This window comes from Arachis ipaensis, chromosome B10 (assembly GCF_059453495.1).
Source record: "Arachis ipaensis isolate K30076 ecotype BB chromosome B10, ASM5945349v1, whole genome shotgun sequence".
Taxonomy (NCBI): Eukaryota; Viridiplantae; Streptophyta; class Magnoliopsida; order Fabales; family Fabaceae; genus Arachis; species Arachis ipaensis.
Genome location: NC_142435.1, coordinates 142,874,604 through 142,894,566, shown reverse-complemented (window position 1 = coordinate 142,894,566; position 19,963 = coordinate 142,874,604). Strand labels below are relative to the sequence as shown.

The following is a 19,963-nucleotide window of genomic DNA, read 5'->3' as shown; positions in this document are numbered from 1 at the left end:
GAATTTTAATTCACGTTCTTAATTTATTGTAAATAGCATTAAATCCTATACCTTAGTGCTCCAATTGCTACATAATAAGTTGTTATTACCCATTAAACCTTAAAACTAATTGTCTACTAGAATAAGGTTTAACAACAATAGGTTTTAATCTATTTTAACAGTTGTGTCATTTATTTTATCCTTTGACAAACACAACTAGAAAATGGATTAATACAGACAGATTTAGTCTTTATTACAGATGGATTTTTGGTTACCGACGGATTTTATCCCTCTATAAAAGCCTCGTCGGAAATTATTTACCGACGGATTTTTTTCCGTCGGAAAATTACCGACGAATTTTTACCAGTTACCGACAGATTTTTCCTCTGTAAATTCTCCATCCATTTCCCTGAAATGTCAAACTTTTTGACGGATTTTCCGTCGGTAATTACAGACAGATTTTTCGACGGATTTTCTGTCGGTAATTACAGACAAATTTTTCGACGGATTTTTCGTCTGTAATTACAGACAGATTTTCCGACAGATTTTCTGTCTATAATTTGAACTTTGAAAAATCATCCCACACTCTGAATACAAACAGAAAATCCGTCTGTAAACCCATTAGTAAGATAAAATAGAATTTTTTTTTAAATTTTTCTATTACAAAATAAATACTTTAGATTTGTTTTCTAAATTTACTCCATCAAACACACTGTAAATTGAAAAAAGAAAGCCAAAAATCACATAGATAAACATAATATTCATTACATGATACCTATAAAATTGGATGTTATTTTTCAACCCCATTATCCAATATCTCACTGTCTCAATAAAAAGATACTCCAAAATTTCTTTTAAACTACAATAGATAAGGGCAGGACTTTCAGCCTAAATTTTAAAACTATTTCCTTGTGCTCTCTTTAAAGTTTAAACTCTCCAATCTAATCTGAGTTACATGATTCTTCACTCCATGGTAGACTCTTGTGTGGGTGAAACTTGAAAGTATTTGTTCATCTACTTCTTCTTCTTTGATTTGTTTGCATTGGACTGAGCATATGCAGTTCCCTAGTGTCAAAAAACAGGACATGGACAGATTTCAGAAGCCTAGCAATGTTTTATAGGATTAAGAAAAAGTGAAGGAGGATAACAAAAACACAACTTTAAAACAGAACTGCAAGAGAGAGAGAGAGAGAGAGAGAGAGAGAGAGAGAGAGAGAGAGAGAGAGATGCTTGCATGCTCTTGAAGCACATTTAATTTGTTCTACAGGAACACTCACAGCCACTGATTTCTAATTTTTTATGTAACTTCTAGAAAATGTTATAAATGAAAAAAAAAAGTGGCTATAAATTTTCCTAGAGCATGCATTAAAAATGCTGCAGGAGACATGGGATCCGATATTGTTGTATACGGCATTCATACAGACTTCGAGCCATTCATCCATTGAAGCATCTGTTGATCTAGTTCCAACTTCAACCTTTGTTCAAACAATCTGCCACAGTGGTAGAGCATTTATTGAACATGTTTTTCACTCAAGGGACCCTGGCCTAACTAACATATTAATATATGTTTGTTGCATAGTTATAATAATATAGAAGCTAAGTTAGCTAAGAGGTCATCATCATACATAGATTAGAATGTCATACCGAATTATTGGCAGTAAGATCATCATACATAGATACTACTTCCAAATTCAAATAATAATAACTGCTAGAAAAGACTAAGGTCTTAATCAATTGAATGAAAGTATAAATAATAATAACTGCTAGAAAGACTAAGCATTTGTTGGAGCCCTCTTTGTTTTTTGAGAAAATATTCATAACATTATCAGAAAGAGTATGAAAGTGGCTTGAGAGATAGACAAAAAGTTTAGAGTTTTATTTTATAATTTAAATCATAATCATCTTCGTTTATCAATATTATATATGCTTGAACAAAAAAAAACGTAAAAAAGCCATCGGCCTCGGCAACTTCAATAGTGCCGTTAAAAAAGGTATTCTAGTAAGGATGTTGGTCTATCTCATACGAAATAGTGCCAACAAGGTCAAAAGTTCCAAGCTAAAATCACATGTATCAAAGTTTATTTAGTTACCATCATTTTTCAAACCAACAAGCAGTTCTGTCTCTTCTCCAGTGGTAGTGTCCACAGCTTCATCTGAATCTGAATTAGACTGGCACCTAGCAACTAGCAAAGAAGAAAAGAACTAACTTCAATCATGGTCATGCACAGAATGCATAAAAACAAACATGCATACAAGTTATTTGTCAGATTGAGTGAGATCCAATTCTTAGGGAATGAGAGCAAATAAACCAAAAGATCACAGAGAGAGTAAAATACTAAAATACAATCTTTATCAAGCTTATCATCAAAACCATGCTAATAGAACAACCATGTATATGAACAAAACCAGATAAATGTAGCATTCATTTAGTGGCATAACATTTTGTCAACGCTTCACGAGATTCATGATTCGAATTGAGAATTCGCTTTGAAAAATTTACTAACAAATCAACATCGAATTTATTTCGACCCTGCTGAATGTTTCCGTAATTGGTCCTAAAATATAATGCCAGTAGTGAAAAGTGAGACCTATAAAAAAATGCAGAATTCAATTTCCTATGATTTTTCAGCAACCAAACAGTATCGAAAACCAAAAAATAAAAAAAAGGAGAGATTTTTACAAAAATGAACCTGAGAGAACAGCTTGAATAGCGTGCAATTGCTTGCCCTTGAAACTAGAGTAACCAAAATGCCATCGCGAAAGCTTCACCAAAGCTTCCTTGCCGCACAGAGCCTTCATCTTGTTCGCATTGCTGCTTTTTGCGTCCCTCAACGTCAATGCTACTTTTCTCTGCATTTCAATTCCAACCTGGAGGGTGAAAAAAAACAAAAACAGAGGATCGATTAATTGATCACTCGAATTTGAAGCAGAATTGGGAAGTTCTGTATCAATAGAGGAACAAAAAGTAGACGCCTTTTGTGTCAGGGTTTCGTGTGTGTTACAGTGTTCGCATTATTTTCTTTCTTGCTTCCAATTTTCTTTGTAGAGTTAATTATATGTATTAAAACCTCAATAGCCTCAAAGTGTTTGAGATCACTAAGGTTCTACTATGATTGCTATATCAGAATTCAAATATTTCTCACTTTTTCCCGAGAAACTACCCCATGCGTGCTTCCCATCTACCACATTTGTGCAAGGTAACTCCCCTGTATTTGGAGCTACCCCTCGAAAAACCAATGCTCTGCCTATGCAGAATATGCACAAACTCTTCCTTTGTAAAGTTACTCATCTGCATCAGAAGAAAAAAAAAACAATCAAAGAAAACCCCTCAAACTTGCTCAAAACTATTATCAAATCAAACTATTAAGTATTAGAACATGCTTTATATCTTCATCATAATCGCTGACGTTGAAATTGATATCTGCATCAATGCCACGGAACTTGATCGCAGCTCGATCATATGCCCTGAAAATTAAATCAAACTTACACACTAAAATTCAAATCCATGAAATATTTTTCATTAGCCAAAAAGAAAAAAAAGAACCGATAACAAAATTACCTAGCTGCAGCATGTGCTGTGTCAAATCCACCTATTAAAATATATAAATAAATAAATTCATAAACAAACAGAAAAGCAATATACATCATTTAAAAAGATAAAAAAAAGTTTGAATTCAACTACAATCATCACTGCATTTTCTCACCTAAGTACACTTGTTTCCTACAGTCCCTGCACAGAGCACCAACAATTGCGGCATCTATAGCATCTTGATTCTCAGTCCTATATGGAAGACCAAGTTAACATGGACACTAGTCTTCAATCGCTGAGAGTGGGGTCACAGGGTGCATCTTCCAATTCAAGGTGGACAGAATCAGAAGCTCCATTCTCTGAATAGTCTTTGACTCAAACACAATATTATTGCTGACTACAAAAGTGAATTTCAAGTGGTATGGGCTTCCTTCCTTGAGAGTGAACCATAGACCCTTTGGATTCCCATTCTCAGGTATTGGAAGCACTATGTCCTCTCTTCCAGGTGACACTATTGAAAGGCTTATTATTTTCACTTCTGGTTCCAGAACCTCTGTCACATTGTTCACATCCACATTACCAAGAAGTTGTTCCTTCCATCTCCTTAGACTCTCGTCATCCTACCACAATCCCAACCAACACAATTAATAATTAAATGAATACATAGAAAAAAAAACATCTCATCATGAGTATTGCACAGAGTTTTATATCTTTAATTTGATTTTTGAGATAGCTATCATGAGTCGTAGTTTGTAGTTTTTCGCACTTCAAGTTCAAAGAAACTCTAGCATAGAATGGCATGTTAAAATACACAAATCTATTCATGTGAGAAATGATTCATGACAAATAAAAACACACAAAGATAAACCCATTCATCCAGCAATGGAAAATGTACCTCAAATATAACAGAAATTATGATGATCTGGCGCGAAGTTCTCCGCCACGACCGGTTTCTCCAATTGACCTTGGACATAACCACAGCTTCCTCTTTGGAAATATACTGCAGCCTCTTCTCGAAATCATCGCTACGTCTTCTGAATATCCCGTTCTAAATTCGAGAAATTAACTCCTGCCTCTTACTCTTCTTCATCTTCTTATTCTTTTCCTCCTCTCCATCACCAACAACAGCAGTGGCACCAACACTTTCCTCTTTCTTCTTCTCACCTTCTCCAACTACCTTATTCTCCTCACCCATTCTTTTCCGCTCTTTCTTCTTCCCTAAAACCTCAAACAAAATAGAAGAAACAACCAAAGTCCGTAACAGTGTTAGGAGCCATGAGATCAGATCATGAGATGAGAAGAATGTGCAGTGAGGGCAAGTGAATGAAGAACTCGAAGAGAGAATACAGAAAATAGAAAGAGAAATAGAGGTTACCGGAATGCGATCTGAAATTCGGAAGTGCAGATCTAAATGGAGGGAACTGAAACACAGCTCAAACAGAAGCAGGAAAATGGAGCTCGTAAGCGATTACAGGCAAAGGAGAGCGTGACGGAGAATATCCATTGGAAAAAGAGGAATTCATTGCATGAAATTGAAAATCAAACCTCCAAACTTTGGCTAAATTAGCGGATTGCAGGTTTGGGTTTGAAAGGAGAGACGTGAGCAACACATGGTGAAGATCCGGGAAGGGGTGTGACGGAGCTTCTTCGTGGACGGAGCGATGGAGAGAGTGGCGGCGGTGAAAGAAGCTCCTGCGATGGAGAGAGCATGGACAGAGAGAGGAATAAGCTCTGAGTTATCAAAGCGATGGAGAGAGCGTGGACGGAGCGATGGAGAGAGCATGGATGGAGAGAGGAAGAAGCTCCTGCTAAACTTGTGTGGAGTGTGAATGGATCGAGAGGGTAGCATCTGAGTTAGGGTTAACTCAATCTTTCCGATGGAAAATTTTAAATTACAGATGGATTTTCCGTCTGTAATAATTTAATAAAATGTAACGTTTTTGTCTATTTAATTACAGACGGATTTTCCATCTGTAACTATTTTCCACGAAAAAAAATTAATTTTTCCGATAGAATTATCGACGGATTTTCTTTTCTATCTGTAATTTATGCTAATTCATTTTTTTTCCGACAAAAAATCCCTCTGAAATTTCGTCTGTATTTCCGTGGGATAAAATTCGTCGGAAATATCCGTATGTAATAACTAGTTTTCTAGTAGTGAAACATTTAGTCAAAGAATCTACTAAATATTCTTGAGATCTTGACATAAGTGATGGTAATTACACTATCATAGTTACCTCAAAAACTCATGTCTCAAACTTATATGTCTAGACTTTCCATTATAAACCTTATTATATGCTTGAGACATGGTTGATTCATTATCACAGAAGATTGAAAAGGCTGTCCTCTGCTGTGACCATAACTTTATATCATATAACAAAATTTTTAACTATTTTGCTTCTTTACCTGCGACTGATAAAGCTACAAACTCAACCTCTATAGTAGAATGTAAAATTCACGTTTGTTTCTTTGAGACCCAACTTATTGCTCCACTACCTATGCTGAGGCGAAGTTATTAACAAATAGGTCGGCCAGCTCATTGAAACTTGATATATAACCTACAGTTAAACCAGAAAATCAGATCAAGGCAGCACCATCTAAAAAAGTGGAAAATGTACGACAAAGTATTAGATCAAATGCACTGTTCATGAACATCATCGAATAGAATTTTGTGACATGGGTATTGGGGTCGCCGATTTCTTCATAAGATTTCAGCATTATAGGCAGAGTAAAGTTTTTGGACATTTAAAAGTTTATGATCTCTTTTGAAAAAGGATTGGTTCTTTTTACTGACGACTTTGAAGTGACTAACATTGCGACCTGGATTTCCAAGGTATGGTTGTCATCATTATCGCGAATACCAGGATTTTTCTGTTTCTAGTTTAATAACTTCGTCATCCGCTGAACTTTTGCTCTCAACAACTCATTGATAGCCAATAATTCGGCCTTAGTGGGAGGGGGAGGAGGTGGATTATTTTGCTCTTCCGCCATTGATTATAACCTATAAAAGAGGGTAGAAAATCGAACAAAGAAGATGATAGTGGGGTTAGATTTAAACTCGTGCTCTAGGGTGGCGCCAAATATTTCTACACAGTAATTTGAGCCGAGGTATAACTCCTTCTAGTGACGAGGTATAACTCCTTCCATTTATATGGAGTTTTTTGTCGTAAGAGCACAGACGCCGAGCTATACTTTAGTCGTCGATGAACGTCGGAGGGGGTTGGGATCTGCAAAAAGACTCCAACGCTCAAGTAAGAAAAAGTATAAGATGAGATATATGTTATTCAGAGTGAATAACGTACCTTTTACGTGCTTAGAGTTTTATATTTATCATGGTTCTAAAAACCGATTCGAACCGGCCGGTCAAACCGAGAACCAATGGAAATGCCAGTTCGGATCAATGCCAAAACCACAAAATTAGAAAATCATTGTTGGACCGTCAAATCAGCCAGAAATCGGTCGGTCGAACCGAACCGTGAACTGGCCGGTTTTTGAGAATTTAACAAAACGCAACCGTTTAGATGCACTGAACCTCCCATTCCCCCATTGTACATTACGCCATTACCCTGCCCTCCCAACCTAGGAACCCTAGCAATCCACACAATGGCGCAGGTGTCTCTCCCTTCACCCTCGCGCTCGTCCTTCCTGTCAACGCCGGCGAGCTGTCTCCATCACTTCCATCCAGCCGCTGGACCACTCCCATCGTCATCGCAAATTGGAGCTTCGAAGATTACAGTGGCGGTTGTTGCAGCTCTCCACCATCGTCGTCGTTTCAGCTCTGGAAGCACCATCTGTTCCACCGTCGCCGGTGTCATCTCGGTTCCTGCCTCCGTCTCACATCTCTGTTTCACCATCGCCGGCGTCAACTCGGTTTCACAGGTCCAGTTCCCTCTCTGTTTTATGCTTTTAGCTTCTAGGTTTTATTTTTTTAAACAATAATTGTTGAATAATCTATGAACTTGTTATGGGTTGAATAATTATTAATTAATCTGGAAATTTTGCTGTTATTATTGGTTGAATGATTGTTAATTAATCTGTGAACTTTGGCTTTGGTTGTTGTGTTATTGTAATTTGATTGGATTATATTATTGTTGCTGTGGGTTGAATTTTGTTGTGGGTTATTAATGAAATTAGAGAAGGTTTTCTTCAAGGAAATGTGGCTTAATCTTGAAATTTAACATTCACATTAGGGGACAGTTGAGTGTAGCCTCTCAACTTTAGCTACATATTTTCTTGTTTTTTCTATGACTTCCACGCTGTTTGATATGTTTTCAATATTTTTCCTTTTTCTCTTTCCTTTTGGTTCTGATATGAGCAAGCAAAAGTCGGTTACGAGTTATAGCTCGGCAACGTATGATTTACAGTTATAACCGAATATTCTGATTAAATCAGCAATTATATTTTTTATAACGTCGGATATGTGAATTAATGCTCGGACGTTACATAACAACGATCACCTACAATCAAGCAGATATAAGACAGACAGCAGAGATAAAAAAGGTAATCAATCTTTTCCAAAAGGCTTATATTCATATACTCTCTTATTGACTTGAGCGTCGGAGAACCTTTGCAGGTACTCACCACCTCGGTTCCAACGGCCGTGCTTTCCCTCTCCACCACAAGAAGTTTGCCGATCTTTCCCGGGGAACGAATCATACCTCGGTGTCACCAGGTCAGAACATTTGGCGCTAGAAGGAGGGCCGATTTGAAATATTATTCGGTGTAAGCACCAAATTCCTTATGGCTGATGCTCCTCCCCCAACCTCATCCGAGCTTCTAAGGATGGTCACCGAGCTTCAACAAGCTAACCAACGAATGGTGGAGGACAATCAGCGTATGCAAAATCAAATCGCGCAACTGGAGCACGCTCGTCTGGAGCATAATAATAATAACCATGAACAACACGGGAATGATGAATGGCAATCGCTACCAACTCATGTCTCGGATACCCCGCAACATAGGGATGACGAGGAACAACAGAATGAAGAAGCCCAACCTGAAGATGAGGCAGAAAACCCAGATAACTCTGTAGGACCGTTCACAGTTGAGATAATGAACTTCCAGCTACCCAGACAGTTCACTCTACCGACCACACTAACCCCATATGACGGGCTGGGAGACCCAAAACAACATGTTAAAAAATTCCGATCAATCATGATCGTTAACGGTGCCTCTGATCCTATTTTATGCCGATGTTTTCCTTCTTTTTTAGATGGTCCTGCACTTGACTGGTTTTGTTCCTTGCCTGCAGATTCTATTTCACGTTTTCAGGAGCTAGCCAAGCAGTTTGAGGACCATTTTGCAGCCTCGGCAATATATCTTCACGACTCTGACTACTTAACAACCATCAAACAGGGTCCACAAGAAAGTCTGAAGGACTACATAACTCGGTTCACTAAGGTCGCCATGAGTATTCTGGACCTCCATCCCGAGGTGCACCTTCATGCTATTAAAAGTGGTCTTCGTCCAGGGAAATTCCAAGAGACCATCGCGGTAGCTAAACCGAAAACTCTTGCCGAATTCCGCGAAAAAGCTAGGGGGCAGATTGATATTGAAGAGCTTCGCCAGGCACGGAAGTCAGAAAAACCAGCCGCTAAAGACGACGAAAGAACTCGGGATACCAAGAAGGGTTTCAAACCAATACCTCATTACGAATCATATACCCAGTTCAACACCAAAAGGGATGATATCATTAAGGAAATTCTGAACTCAAAGTTGATTAAACCCCCCCCGTAAGGCAGGCAATTACCCCGAGCCCAGAAACGTCGACAAATCTAAATACTGCACCTTTCACCAGAAGCATGGTCATACAACTGACGAGTGTATAATTGCTAAAGATCTCCTAGAACGGTTGGCACGACAAGGCTATCTTGATAAATTTATTGCAGGTCACATTCAAAAGAGAACGGCATCCGGCTCCGAGCAACCCTCAACAGGACAATCATCAAAAGAAAGGGACAAGGCCCCAGCTCAACCACGGGGAGTAATCAATTGTATTTCAGGGGGCTATGCCGGTGGAGGAAGTACCAACTCAGCCAGAAAACGAACGTACCGAGCTATGTTAACGGTCGAAGGCGCTGACCATAGCTCGGCACTGATCCCAGAGCTCCCCGAACTAACGTTTCATCCTACTGACTTCAATTCTGGACATACGAACTACGACGACCCTGTAGTCGTCTCTATCTAATTGGGAGACCTTATTGTTCGGAAGGCATTGCTTGATCCAGGAAGTAGTGCTGATGTACTTTTTTTTGCAACATTTCAAAAAATGAAATTGAGCACTAACATTTTGCAGCCATATTCAGGAGACTTGGTCGGATTCTCAGGAGAACGCGTGCCCGTCATGGGGTCTGCATGGTTGCAGACTACACTAGGCGAACAGCCATTATCCAGAACACAGGACATTCAGTACTTGATCGTAGACTGTTTGAGCCCTTATAACGTTATCTTAGGGAGACCTTTTTTAAATAGATTTGCTGCTATTGTTTCTACTTATCACCTTTGTGTCAAGTTCCCTGTGCAGGATAATGTTGTCGCAACCATACATGGTGATTTGCAAGAAGCTCGGCAATGCTATAACGTAAGTCTGAAACCCATCAGAAGAAACACCGAAACTCGGGTCAATTCAATACAATCCAAGCAGCCAATCTTGACCGAATTAGACCCAAGGGCCGACTTTCAAGAACGTCCCATGCCTAATGAGGATCTTCAAAAGGTTGCTTTAACCGACGACCCATCAAAGTTCACATACATCGGAACGTCAATGGACGACGACGCTAGGATAACGATGACCAAATTCTTATGTGCGAACGCTGACCTATTCGCATGGACTTCGGGAGACATGCCGGGGATTAGTCCGTCAGTAATCACACACAAGTTAGCTGTCAGCCCAGCGGCCCGACCAATTTCCCAAAAAAAGAGAAACCTCGGCGCCGAGAAACGATCAGCCTCCATGTCAGAAGTTAACAAGCTCCTTGAGGCGAAATTCATTCGCAAAATCAGATTCACCACATGGTTGGCCAACGTCGTCATGGTAAAAAAGAATAACGGTAAATGGCGCATGTGCGTCGACTTTACTGATTTAAATAAAGCATGTCCAAAAGATGCCTATCCTTTACCTTGCATAGATACATTAGTAGATAACTCCTGTGGGTATGACACTTTAAGTTTTATGGATGCATATTCGGGTTATAATCAGATCCTTATGCATCCATCAGACCAAGAAAAAATGGCTTTTATAACTGAATATGGTAATTACTGCTTTAATGTTATGCCTTTCGGTTTAAAGAATGCAGGGGCGACGTATCAAAGACTGATGAACAGGGTTTTTGAGCAGCAAATAGGCAGAAATACTGAGGTTTACGTCGACGACATGGTCGCCAAAACAAAGGTCGGCGAATCCCATATACATGACCTGGAAGAAATATTTGCTCAAATCAGAAAATATAACATGCGACTGAACCCCGAGAAGTGCGCCTTCGGTGTCAAAGGCGGAAAATTCCTCGGATTCATCCTGACAAGTCGGGGTATCGAGGCAAACCCCGAGAAATGCCAAGCAATACTCGATATGCAAAGTCCAAAGACGACAAAAGATGTTCAACGGCTAACAGGCAGATTAGCGGCGTTGTCAAGATTCTTGCCATGCTTGGCCTTCAAATCTTTCAACTTTTTCCAATGTTTAAAGAAAAATACGAAGAGCTTCTCCTGGGATGAAAAATGTGAAGAAGCATTTTTAAGCTTCAAACATTTCCTCTCCAAACCACCTGTTTTGTAGAAACCAAAGCTCGGCGACCCATTATACTTATACTTGTCCGTCACTGAGTTCACCATTAGTTCTGCTCTTGTTACAGAAAGCAACAAAGACCAGCAGCCAGTATATTTCGTGAGCAAGACACTACAAAATGCGGAACTGCGTTACTCGAAGCTTGAAAAGCTCGTCCTGGCACTGATATTCTCGGCAAGACGCCTCCGACCTTATTTTCAGAGTCATACAATCATCGTCCGAACAGAGCATCCACTTCGACAGATACTCTCTAAGCCTGAATTAGCAGGGCGAATGACTAAATGGTCTATTGAACTCTCCGAGTTCGACATACAATTCCAACCTAGGGGATCTGTTAAGTCACAATGCCTAGCCGACTTTGTGGCAGAGTTTACTAACACTTCTTCCGAGGAAAGAAGTCGGCTCTGGACGCTATTTGTAGATGGAGCTTCAAACCCTCAAGGGGCAGGAGCGGGAGTATTGTTAGAAAGCTCGGATGGTATAATCCTCGAACATTCTCTTAGATTTTCATTTAAAGCCAGCAATAACCAAGCAGAATATGAAGTCCTCATAGCTGGGCTCAGGTTAGCCACTGATTTACATGTTGATTATTTGAAGGTTTACTGTGATTCATTATTAGTGGTACAACAAGTAAATCAAAGTTTCCAAACAAAAGATCCAATTCTTTTGAAGTATTTGAATATTGTTCGGAACTTGTTAAACAAATTTTCTAAAATAGAAATCACCCATATACCTAGAGAACAAAACCATAGGGCAGATGTCTTATCCAAATTGGCAACAACGCAAGCACACACTGCCACACTTTTACAATCAACCTTAGACAAACCGAGTATTGAGTCAGAAAAAATTCTAAACACCTTAAGTAAAGATAGTTGGCAACAACCTTACATTCAATACCTCCGCAACGGCTCTGTTCCGGAGGAAATTGAAAACAAAGGTAAATTCAGAAGACAAGCTTCTTTTTTCACCTTGATAAATAACACTCTGTATTGGCGAGGTTATTCTCGACCATTATTGAAATGCCTAGATAGGTCAGAAGCCGAGCTTCTCCTGGCCGAGGCCCACGAAGGAATCTGTGGCATACACTGTGGAGCTCGGAGCTTGGCACAGAAAGCTCTCCGAGCAGGATTTTATTGGCCGACAATATGGGAGGACAGTAGGCATAAAGTCAGAACCTGCGACAACTGTCAGAAGCACTCGCCGATCATTAATATGCCTGCCGAACATCTCCATCACTCAACAGTAAGTTGGCCGTTCAATCGGTGGGGAATAGATATACTCGGCCCTTTCCCCACTGCTCCGAGACAGGTAAAATTTTTGGTAGTTGCAGTAGATTACTTTTCTAAATGGATTGAGGCACAGCCACTTGCAAAAATTACCTCATCACAAATGATAAGTTTTGTCTGGAAATATATAATTTGTAGATTCGGTATACCAGGCCATATCGTAACCGATAATGGTCGACAGTTTACTGATAGCACTTTCAAAGAATTTTTACAGAATTTAAAAATAAAGCAGCACTTCTCATCTGTGGAACATCCGCAATCCAACGGCTTGGCAGAGGCAGCAAATAAGGTCATCCTTCAAGCATTGAAGAAAAAACTTGACAACGCAAAAGGCCTGTGGGCCGAGCTTATCCCTGAAGTTTTATGGGCATACAACACAACAACCCACTCCACGACCAAGGAAACTCCGTTCAGACTAGTCTACGGATCCGAAGCAATGATTCCAATGGAAGTGTCTCAGGGCTCCATGCGAACATTAGCCGAAGATCATGAAAAATCTCGGCAAGCAGAGCTTGACCTAATTGAAGAAATTAGGGAAACAGCAGCAATTCGGCACAAAGCCCTGCAACAACAAGTGGGCCGATGATATTCTAGGAAGGTTGTCCCAAGATCGTTCAACACCGAAGACTTAGTACTTCGTAAGACTGAGCAAGCTCGCCGACCCCCTTCTCATGGGAAGCTCGCCGCATCCTGGGACGGCCCGTACCGAGTATCTGAGGTATTAGGCCGAGGAGCGTACAAATTGGAACAGCTAGACAGCACGCAAATTCCAAACACATGGAACATCAACTCTTTGAAGCAATATTACAGTTAACAATAAGCAGCATACCAGTACTCTTTTTCCCACCTTGAGAATTTTTTCCCAAAAAGGGTTTTTGCTCATAGGGGGTTTTAATGAGGCTGGTTCACTTGAGAACAAACTTGTACAGGTATCATTATCAATAAACATTCATTTTCTTTTATATCTCTTGCCACTCTTCAGATGCAATATTCCTATAAAGGGAAGTTACTAATAAAACAGTAAGTCGCATTATCATACGAATGCGCAAATATTACAGTCATCATTTCAGTCATTGAGCCTTAAAACGGCCATATCAAAAAACTGATTAGGCAACAGCAAAACCTAATCTACCAGTTTATAATCAAAATACTGACCTACACAAATCAAGATATGAAACTGTATCCAGCAAAATACACAGAAAAGTTCTTTCCTAACAGAACTAAATGATAAAACTCCTGAACAAATCAATCGGCAAGATTGTCATCTCCCTCCTCAACAACTTCCTCGTCATCCACGAGTTTACCTCCTTGAATTACCTTAGCAGGATCCATAGCACCGAAGTCTCCATCAGGAACAAGGAACTTCGCCTGATTGACAGCTCGCTCGAAGCCTTCTGCAAAAGCATCCAGAATATCACCTTGCTTATTTTCTTCAAATTTCTTCATCTTCGTAGATAATTCGGTAAACCGATCATTTGTGCTCGAAAGATCATTTTCTTTCTCTTTCAACAGTGCTGAAATTCTCTCATGAAACTCCTTTTCAATTTTGAGATCAGTCTCAGTTTCAGACAACTTTTTCTTCAAATCTTTGACACTAGTATCACTGAGCACTAGTTGCTCCTTCAAGTCAGCAATCTTAGAAGCCTCAGATAACCCCTTCTTGTGTTTTTTCTCCTGACTACGGCCAATACTGGCCAATCGAAATCCTAGCACCTGAAAACACAAAACCACAATCAAGTTAGAAGGAACAGCAGAACAAAACACGTGAACAATAATATATTTCAAAAACACACTACCTGAAGATACTGGTCAACACCTAGATCCCCAACCTCTTCCACCCGATTTCTATCTACCTCAGACTGCACAATTTCATCCGAAATAACACTAAAGGGAAATTTCTTGTTCCATACCGAGGAATTCTCTTCCTCCTCTTCAAAAGAATGTAATCTCTCTTGCCTCAAGATAAAATTCGGAAAGTCATCAAGTTGCAACTTTTCCTCTTCAGTTCGTACCTCATTTTCAACAACTGCCTCAGATTTTCTCTTTTTGAAAACGATACCTTTCTTTTTTGGCAGAGGCTGATCAACCTCAGCCCCACCATCAGCTTTCTCAGCATTTGATGAAGATCCCTCAAAATTTTTGCTTTTGAATCGGGATCTCAGACTGGAGGCGGTCACTCCAGGGAAGTTACCAGCTGAAATATTCATAAGAAAAGAAGTCAGTAAAACAGCTAAAGACAGTTTTGAGAAAAGGTAACTTTCAAATTTTCTCACCAAAATACTCTAACACAACAGATTTATTTTCTTCCCAAGGTAGCAGATCAGAAACAGATATCAGTCCCCCTTTGTCAACCATCTCAATAAAAAAAGAGATAATACACTCGTTCCGACTATTGATAAGGTCGGGACCGAGGATATGCTGCGGATGGCAACACCAGTAAAGAGGGAATCTTTCCCCCAAATTTTCATCAAGGTAAAATGGAAACTCTTCATCCACTGATTTAACTTTTAAAAACATTTCTTTGAAATCCTTGAACGATGATTTATAAAGTTTGAAAATAGAAAATCCAGGGGTGCTGTTTAGATTAATCCATAAACCCTTCCACACCCCTTTAGCTTGAAACAGAGAAAAAAATAACTCTAAATCTGGTTCGATTTCAAGAAAATCCATCAAAGCTTCAAAACATCTGATAAAAGCCCACCCATTCGGGTGTATTTGGGACGGAGCACAATTCAATTGTTTCATCACACTACACTCAAAAACAGAAAAGGGAAGTTTAATTCTTAGTTCCTCAATCATGCAACTATAAACATAAAAATATTCAAAGCCATCTTGTCGATGGAAGACACGGTCCGTCCGGCTGCATGGTAACAGCTGTATATGAAACCCAGTCCTCATTACCCTACCCACGTTTATCCGATTCACACTCTCAATATCAGAAAACAGTGAAGCCCGTATATGAACATCATTGTCAACCCAATCATATTTTTCAACATTTTCAACTGAGGGAAACGATTTTTTCTTTTACTCACTCATTTTTCAAACAAACACAAATTACAAAAAAAAAAAGAAGAAGATGAAAACGCACTGACCTCTTCTACTCATTGCCTTCTGCCCCTAACTTAAACGAAGTGTTTATGAAAACTTGAAACTAAGGCACTAGTTTAATTAAACTTTTCAGTTCCAAAAATAAATCCCATCCACACATGATAAAGACTTTTTAATGGTCCAAGATCAACGTTGGAAGTTGAACCAGACAAAATATTAAATTAACACAATGACCAATAAAACCAAATCCATACGAATTTATTTCAAACAAACTTCTCATATGCCAACTTGGAAATCTGATACGACACGTTGACCTGGGGGCTGAGGATACCGAGCTATAACTCGCTAATCAATAATAAGCTCAACCTGTTCTCCTCAGATCAGGCCAAGTTTGGGGGCTGTGATATGAGCAAGCAAAAGTCGGTTACGAGTTATAGCTCGGCAATGTATGATTTACAGTTATAACCGAATATTCTGATTAAATCAGCAATTATATTTTTTATAACGTCGGATATGTGAATTAATGCTCGGACGTTACATAACAACGATCACCTACAATCAAGCAGATATAAGACAGACAGCAGAGATAAAAAAGGTAATCAATCTTTTCCAAAAGGCTTATATTCATATACTCTCTTATTGACTTGAGCGTCGGAGAACCTTTGCAGGTACTCACCACCTCGGTTCCAACGGCCGTGCTTTCCCTCTCCACCACAAGAAGTTTGCCGATCTTTCCCGGAGAACGAATCATACCTCGGTGTCACCAGGTCAGAACAGGTTCCATTGGAAAACATGTCTCATTTTGAATGTATGTTATATTACAACAGATTCATATGTTAGAAATAGAAATAATCGTTAATATGGGAAGAAAAGAAAATGTGGTGTAAGAAGGGTCCATTGACTCCATTCTTATTAGGAAAAGGAGTTTTCTTTTTAAAATGCAGATTATTATGAGCAAGATCTTGCATTGTTAATTCAATTAATTGGATTATATATCAAGATAATCTATTGGTATAGATTTTATTAAGGTTTTAGACTATCGTTATTACTAAATCTACAATATTAGATATCCAGTTAGCGAGCAAATAGTTATTATATATTTTTAGTTAACCTGTGAACCTTATTGTGGGTTGAATTTTGTTGTTATTATTAGTTTCTTTCAAGCTTGTTGGTAATTTTGCTGTGAACCTTGGATGTTGGCATTTTATGTTTGGTTGATTATTTTTATTATTTGATTTTTGAATTTATATTTGAATGAGATCATAACATTGTGGTTTAAGTATTATTTTTAATTTGGATGATATTTTAAAATTTATATTAAACTATAATTATGTTTTAGTGTATTTATTTATATTTTATTTATTATTTTATTATAAAATGGTTTTTCAGTTAATCACGGTCAAACCGGTTGAACCAATAAACCAATGAACCAGTAGTTAGAACGGTTCGATAATCGGTTCGGTTTTCAAAACCTTGATATTTATAGAATTGTTACGCTAGGCTGCATTTGTTTACAGAGATAGAATACTGAGACAGGAACACAGAAACACAGAATCGTGTTTGACAGAGAATGCATGGACTGAGACAATGTGTCCAGAGACACTGAATTAGTGTATTTTGTGTCCATCCTAACAGGAAGGACACGGAGACACTAACAAGGACACAACTTATTTTTTATTTTTTCTTTCATTATTCTTATTAATTTTTTATGATTATATTTTTTATTATTATATTTTTTATCTCAAATTTTTTAAATAAAAAAATGAGAATAAATTAAACTTTTATAATTTATTTTAATTTATTACTAAACAGAATATAAGAACACAAAAATTTGTGTTTCTCAATATCTTATCCTATCTTATTCTAAGTGTCTTATCCTATCTTGTTTCTAAAAAACAAACGCAATCCTATAGATAATTATCCCATAATTCTAGTATTTTAGTAACTACTGTACGTGTTCAAATAGTTCTGTTATAACTAAAATTATCTCTAATTAAAACAGACATATTTTATTTATTTTATTCAAATTTCAATTCATAAGTAATTTTAGGTTGAACCATAACTAATGGATTAATAGATAAATTTAAATCGAACTATAACTAACAGATCAATAAATAAATTTAAATCAAACTATAGCTAATAGATCACTTATTGTCTAGTTATCTTAATGATTTGGCTATGTAGGAGGCAAATAATTTAAAGAAAAGTAATGAAAATAGATCATATTCAAAATTAAGTTTACATGTGAATAAATTCACAACATTGACTAAATATCTTGACTTTTTACCTGAAGATAGAGTATTGACAAGCAAACTGGGCCGCCCTGGCCCCGCGCCACGCAAAACATGCTCGCCGACTTAGATTAATTATTGGAAAAAAATACTTTTCAAAAGATTTAAGCACTCATCAATCGTCATAGCACTCATCATTTCATTTCATTTTATTTTATTTTATTTTACAAAATGACAAAGTTTAGTTGAAAATGAGAAGATTAGAAGAACACACACTTGACCCAGAATAGAATTTAAGAGCCTGAATGAAAGTACCGCATGACAAATTTAATAGGGATTAAGTTTCAGTTTGGATAACTAATTTAATTAAATTTTTTTTTGATAAAATAATTTAAATAATAAATGACTCTGTTAAAAGTAACTTATAAATAAATTATTTTGTGTTTAATTTTTTAACTCAAAGTACTTATTTTATAGAAATGTAATGAAAAATAGAAGTATTATGAGAGAAGTTATTTTTTTAAACTTTTCTATAAACTCCAAAATAACTTCTTAAAAAATTACAATTTGATTTTGAAAATTGCACCAGATATTAATAATACTACTTGTTCATACCCTGGCCCAATAATAAAGGTCCAGGATCCAAGCAAAAAGGCCCAACCCAAAGGGTTGGGCCTCACCCAGTACCAGCCTTCATTTCCAGAAGTCGGTACTGAACACGACCTGCTCCAGAGAAGTCGGATACGAGGGTCAGCTGGCAGATAACACTCATTCGAATGAGTAACTGCCCCTAGAAACTCTCTAACCACTTCATAGAGCCATATCTTAACCTCCCTAAGATATGGGAACGGTTATCCACCTAAAAAGGTGGCACTACTTCAGCGGTGGTTATTGGTTCGCCACTATAAATACACTGACACCATTCAGGTATTACCAAGTCCAATACTCTCTAACCTGCTCACACTCTTGCTAACTTAGGCATCGGAGTGTCTTTGCAGGTACCACCCCCCATTCTTTCTCACGTACAAGTCGGACGGAGGAACACCGAGTACCAGGTCCACTCGAAAGCCACCTCCTTCATACGTCTGGGCCAACCAACGCCATCCAGCCCATTAATCTCCGGTTACCCATCGTAACATTGGCGCCGTTGCCGGAGACCCGAGAGATCAACCAGTGATGGCGGATAGATCCCCTGAAGAGGGTCATGTGGAGACAGATTCTGAACAAGAGAATCTGAACACTGGAAACAATGAGGCAGACCAGACCCTTCACCAGGAAGCCAATGATCAACACAGGGAAGGCACCTCCGGAATAAAAAACCCGAAGGTGAATTCCTTGGAGGGGCGCGAATCAGAAAAAGAAGGACCATCCCACGCAATTGAGCTTATGGGATTAATCCACAGTCGCCTCGAGCAGCTAGAACAGGAACGGAAACGACAAAAGGAAACCGAAAAGAACCTAAAAGAGGAGACGGAGCGACGAAAAGAGTTAGAAAGAAAACTCTTAAAGTTAGAATCCTCCCTCAAAGGTCAGAACTCCCACGACGGTAGAGAAGATTCTCCCTTAGGAGAGAAAGATCCCTTTAGCGAGGACATAATGAGGGCAAAAGTTCCGAGAAACTTTAGAAGCCCCGATATGGACCTCTACGACGGAACCACCGATCCAAAGCATCATCTGAGCAACTTTAAAAGTCGGATGTATCTGGCTGACGCTTCTGACGCTACGCGATGCAAAGCCTTTCCGACAACCTTGTCAAAAGCAGCGATGAAGTGGTTCGACAGCCTCCCTCCGAGGTCAATTACCAGTTTTGAAGACCTCTCAAGAAAGTTCTTGATGAGGTTCTCCATCCAGAAAGACAAAGTAAAACATGCACCAAGTCTCCTGGGAATAAAACAGGAGGTCGGGGAGTCCTTACGGGCCTATATGGAAAGGTTCAACAAAGCATGTTTGGAGATTCAAGACCTGCCCACCGAAGCAGTCATCATGGGGCTAGTCAATGGTCTTAGAGAAGGTCCCTTCTCACAGTCCATATCAAAAAGACACCCCACCTCTTTAAGTGATGTACAGGAAAGAGCTGAAAAGTACATCAATATGGAAGAGAACGCTA

The 19,963-nt window shown here is 38.7% G+C and overlaps 1 protein-coding gene across 1 annotated transcript; it reads left to right on the top strand.

The window, feature by feature from the left end:
* Positions 1–8,248: 8,248 nt before the first annotated feature.
* On the top strand, positions 8,249–9,695 carry LOC148581972 (uncharacterized). The gene is made up of 2 exons (XM_088494752.1): positions 8,249–9,137; positions 9,250–9,695. The coding sequence occupies exons 1-2, from the start codon at positions 8,249–8,251 to the stop codon at positions 9,693–9,695; spliced, it is 1,335 nt and encodes a 444-aa protein (XP_088350878.1).
* Positions 9,696–19,963: the final 10,268 nt, after the last annotated feature.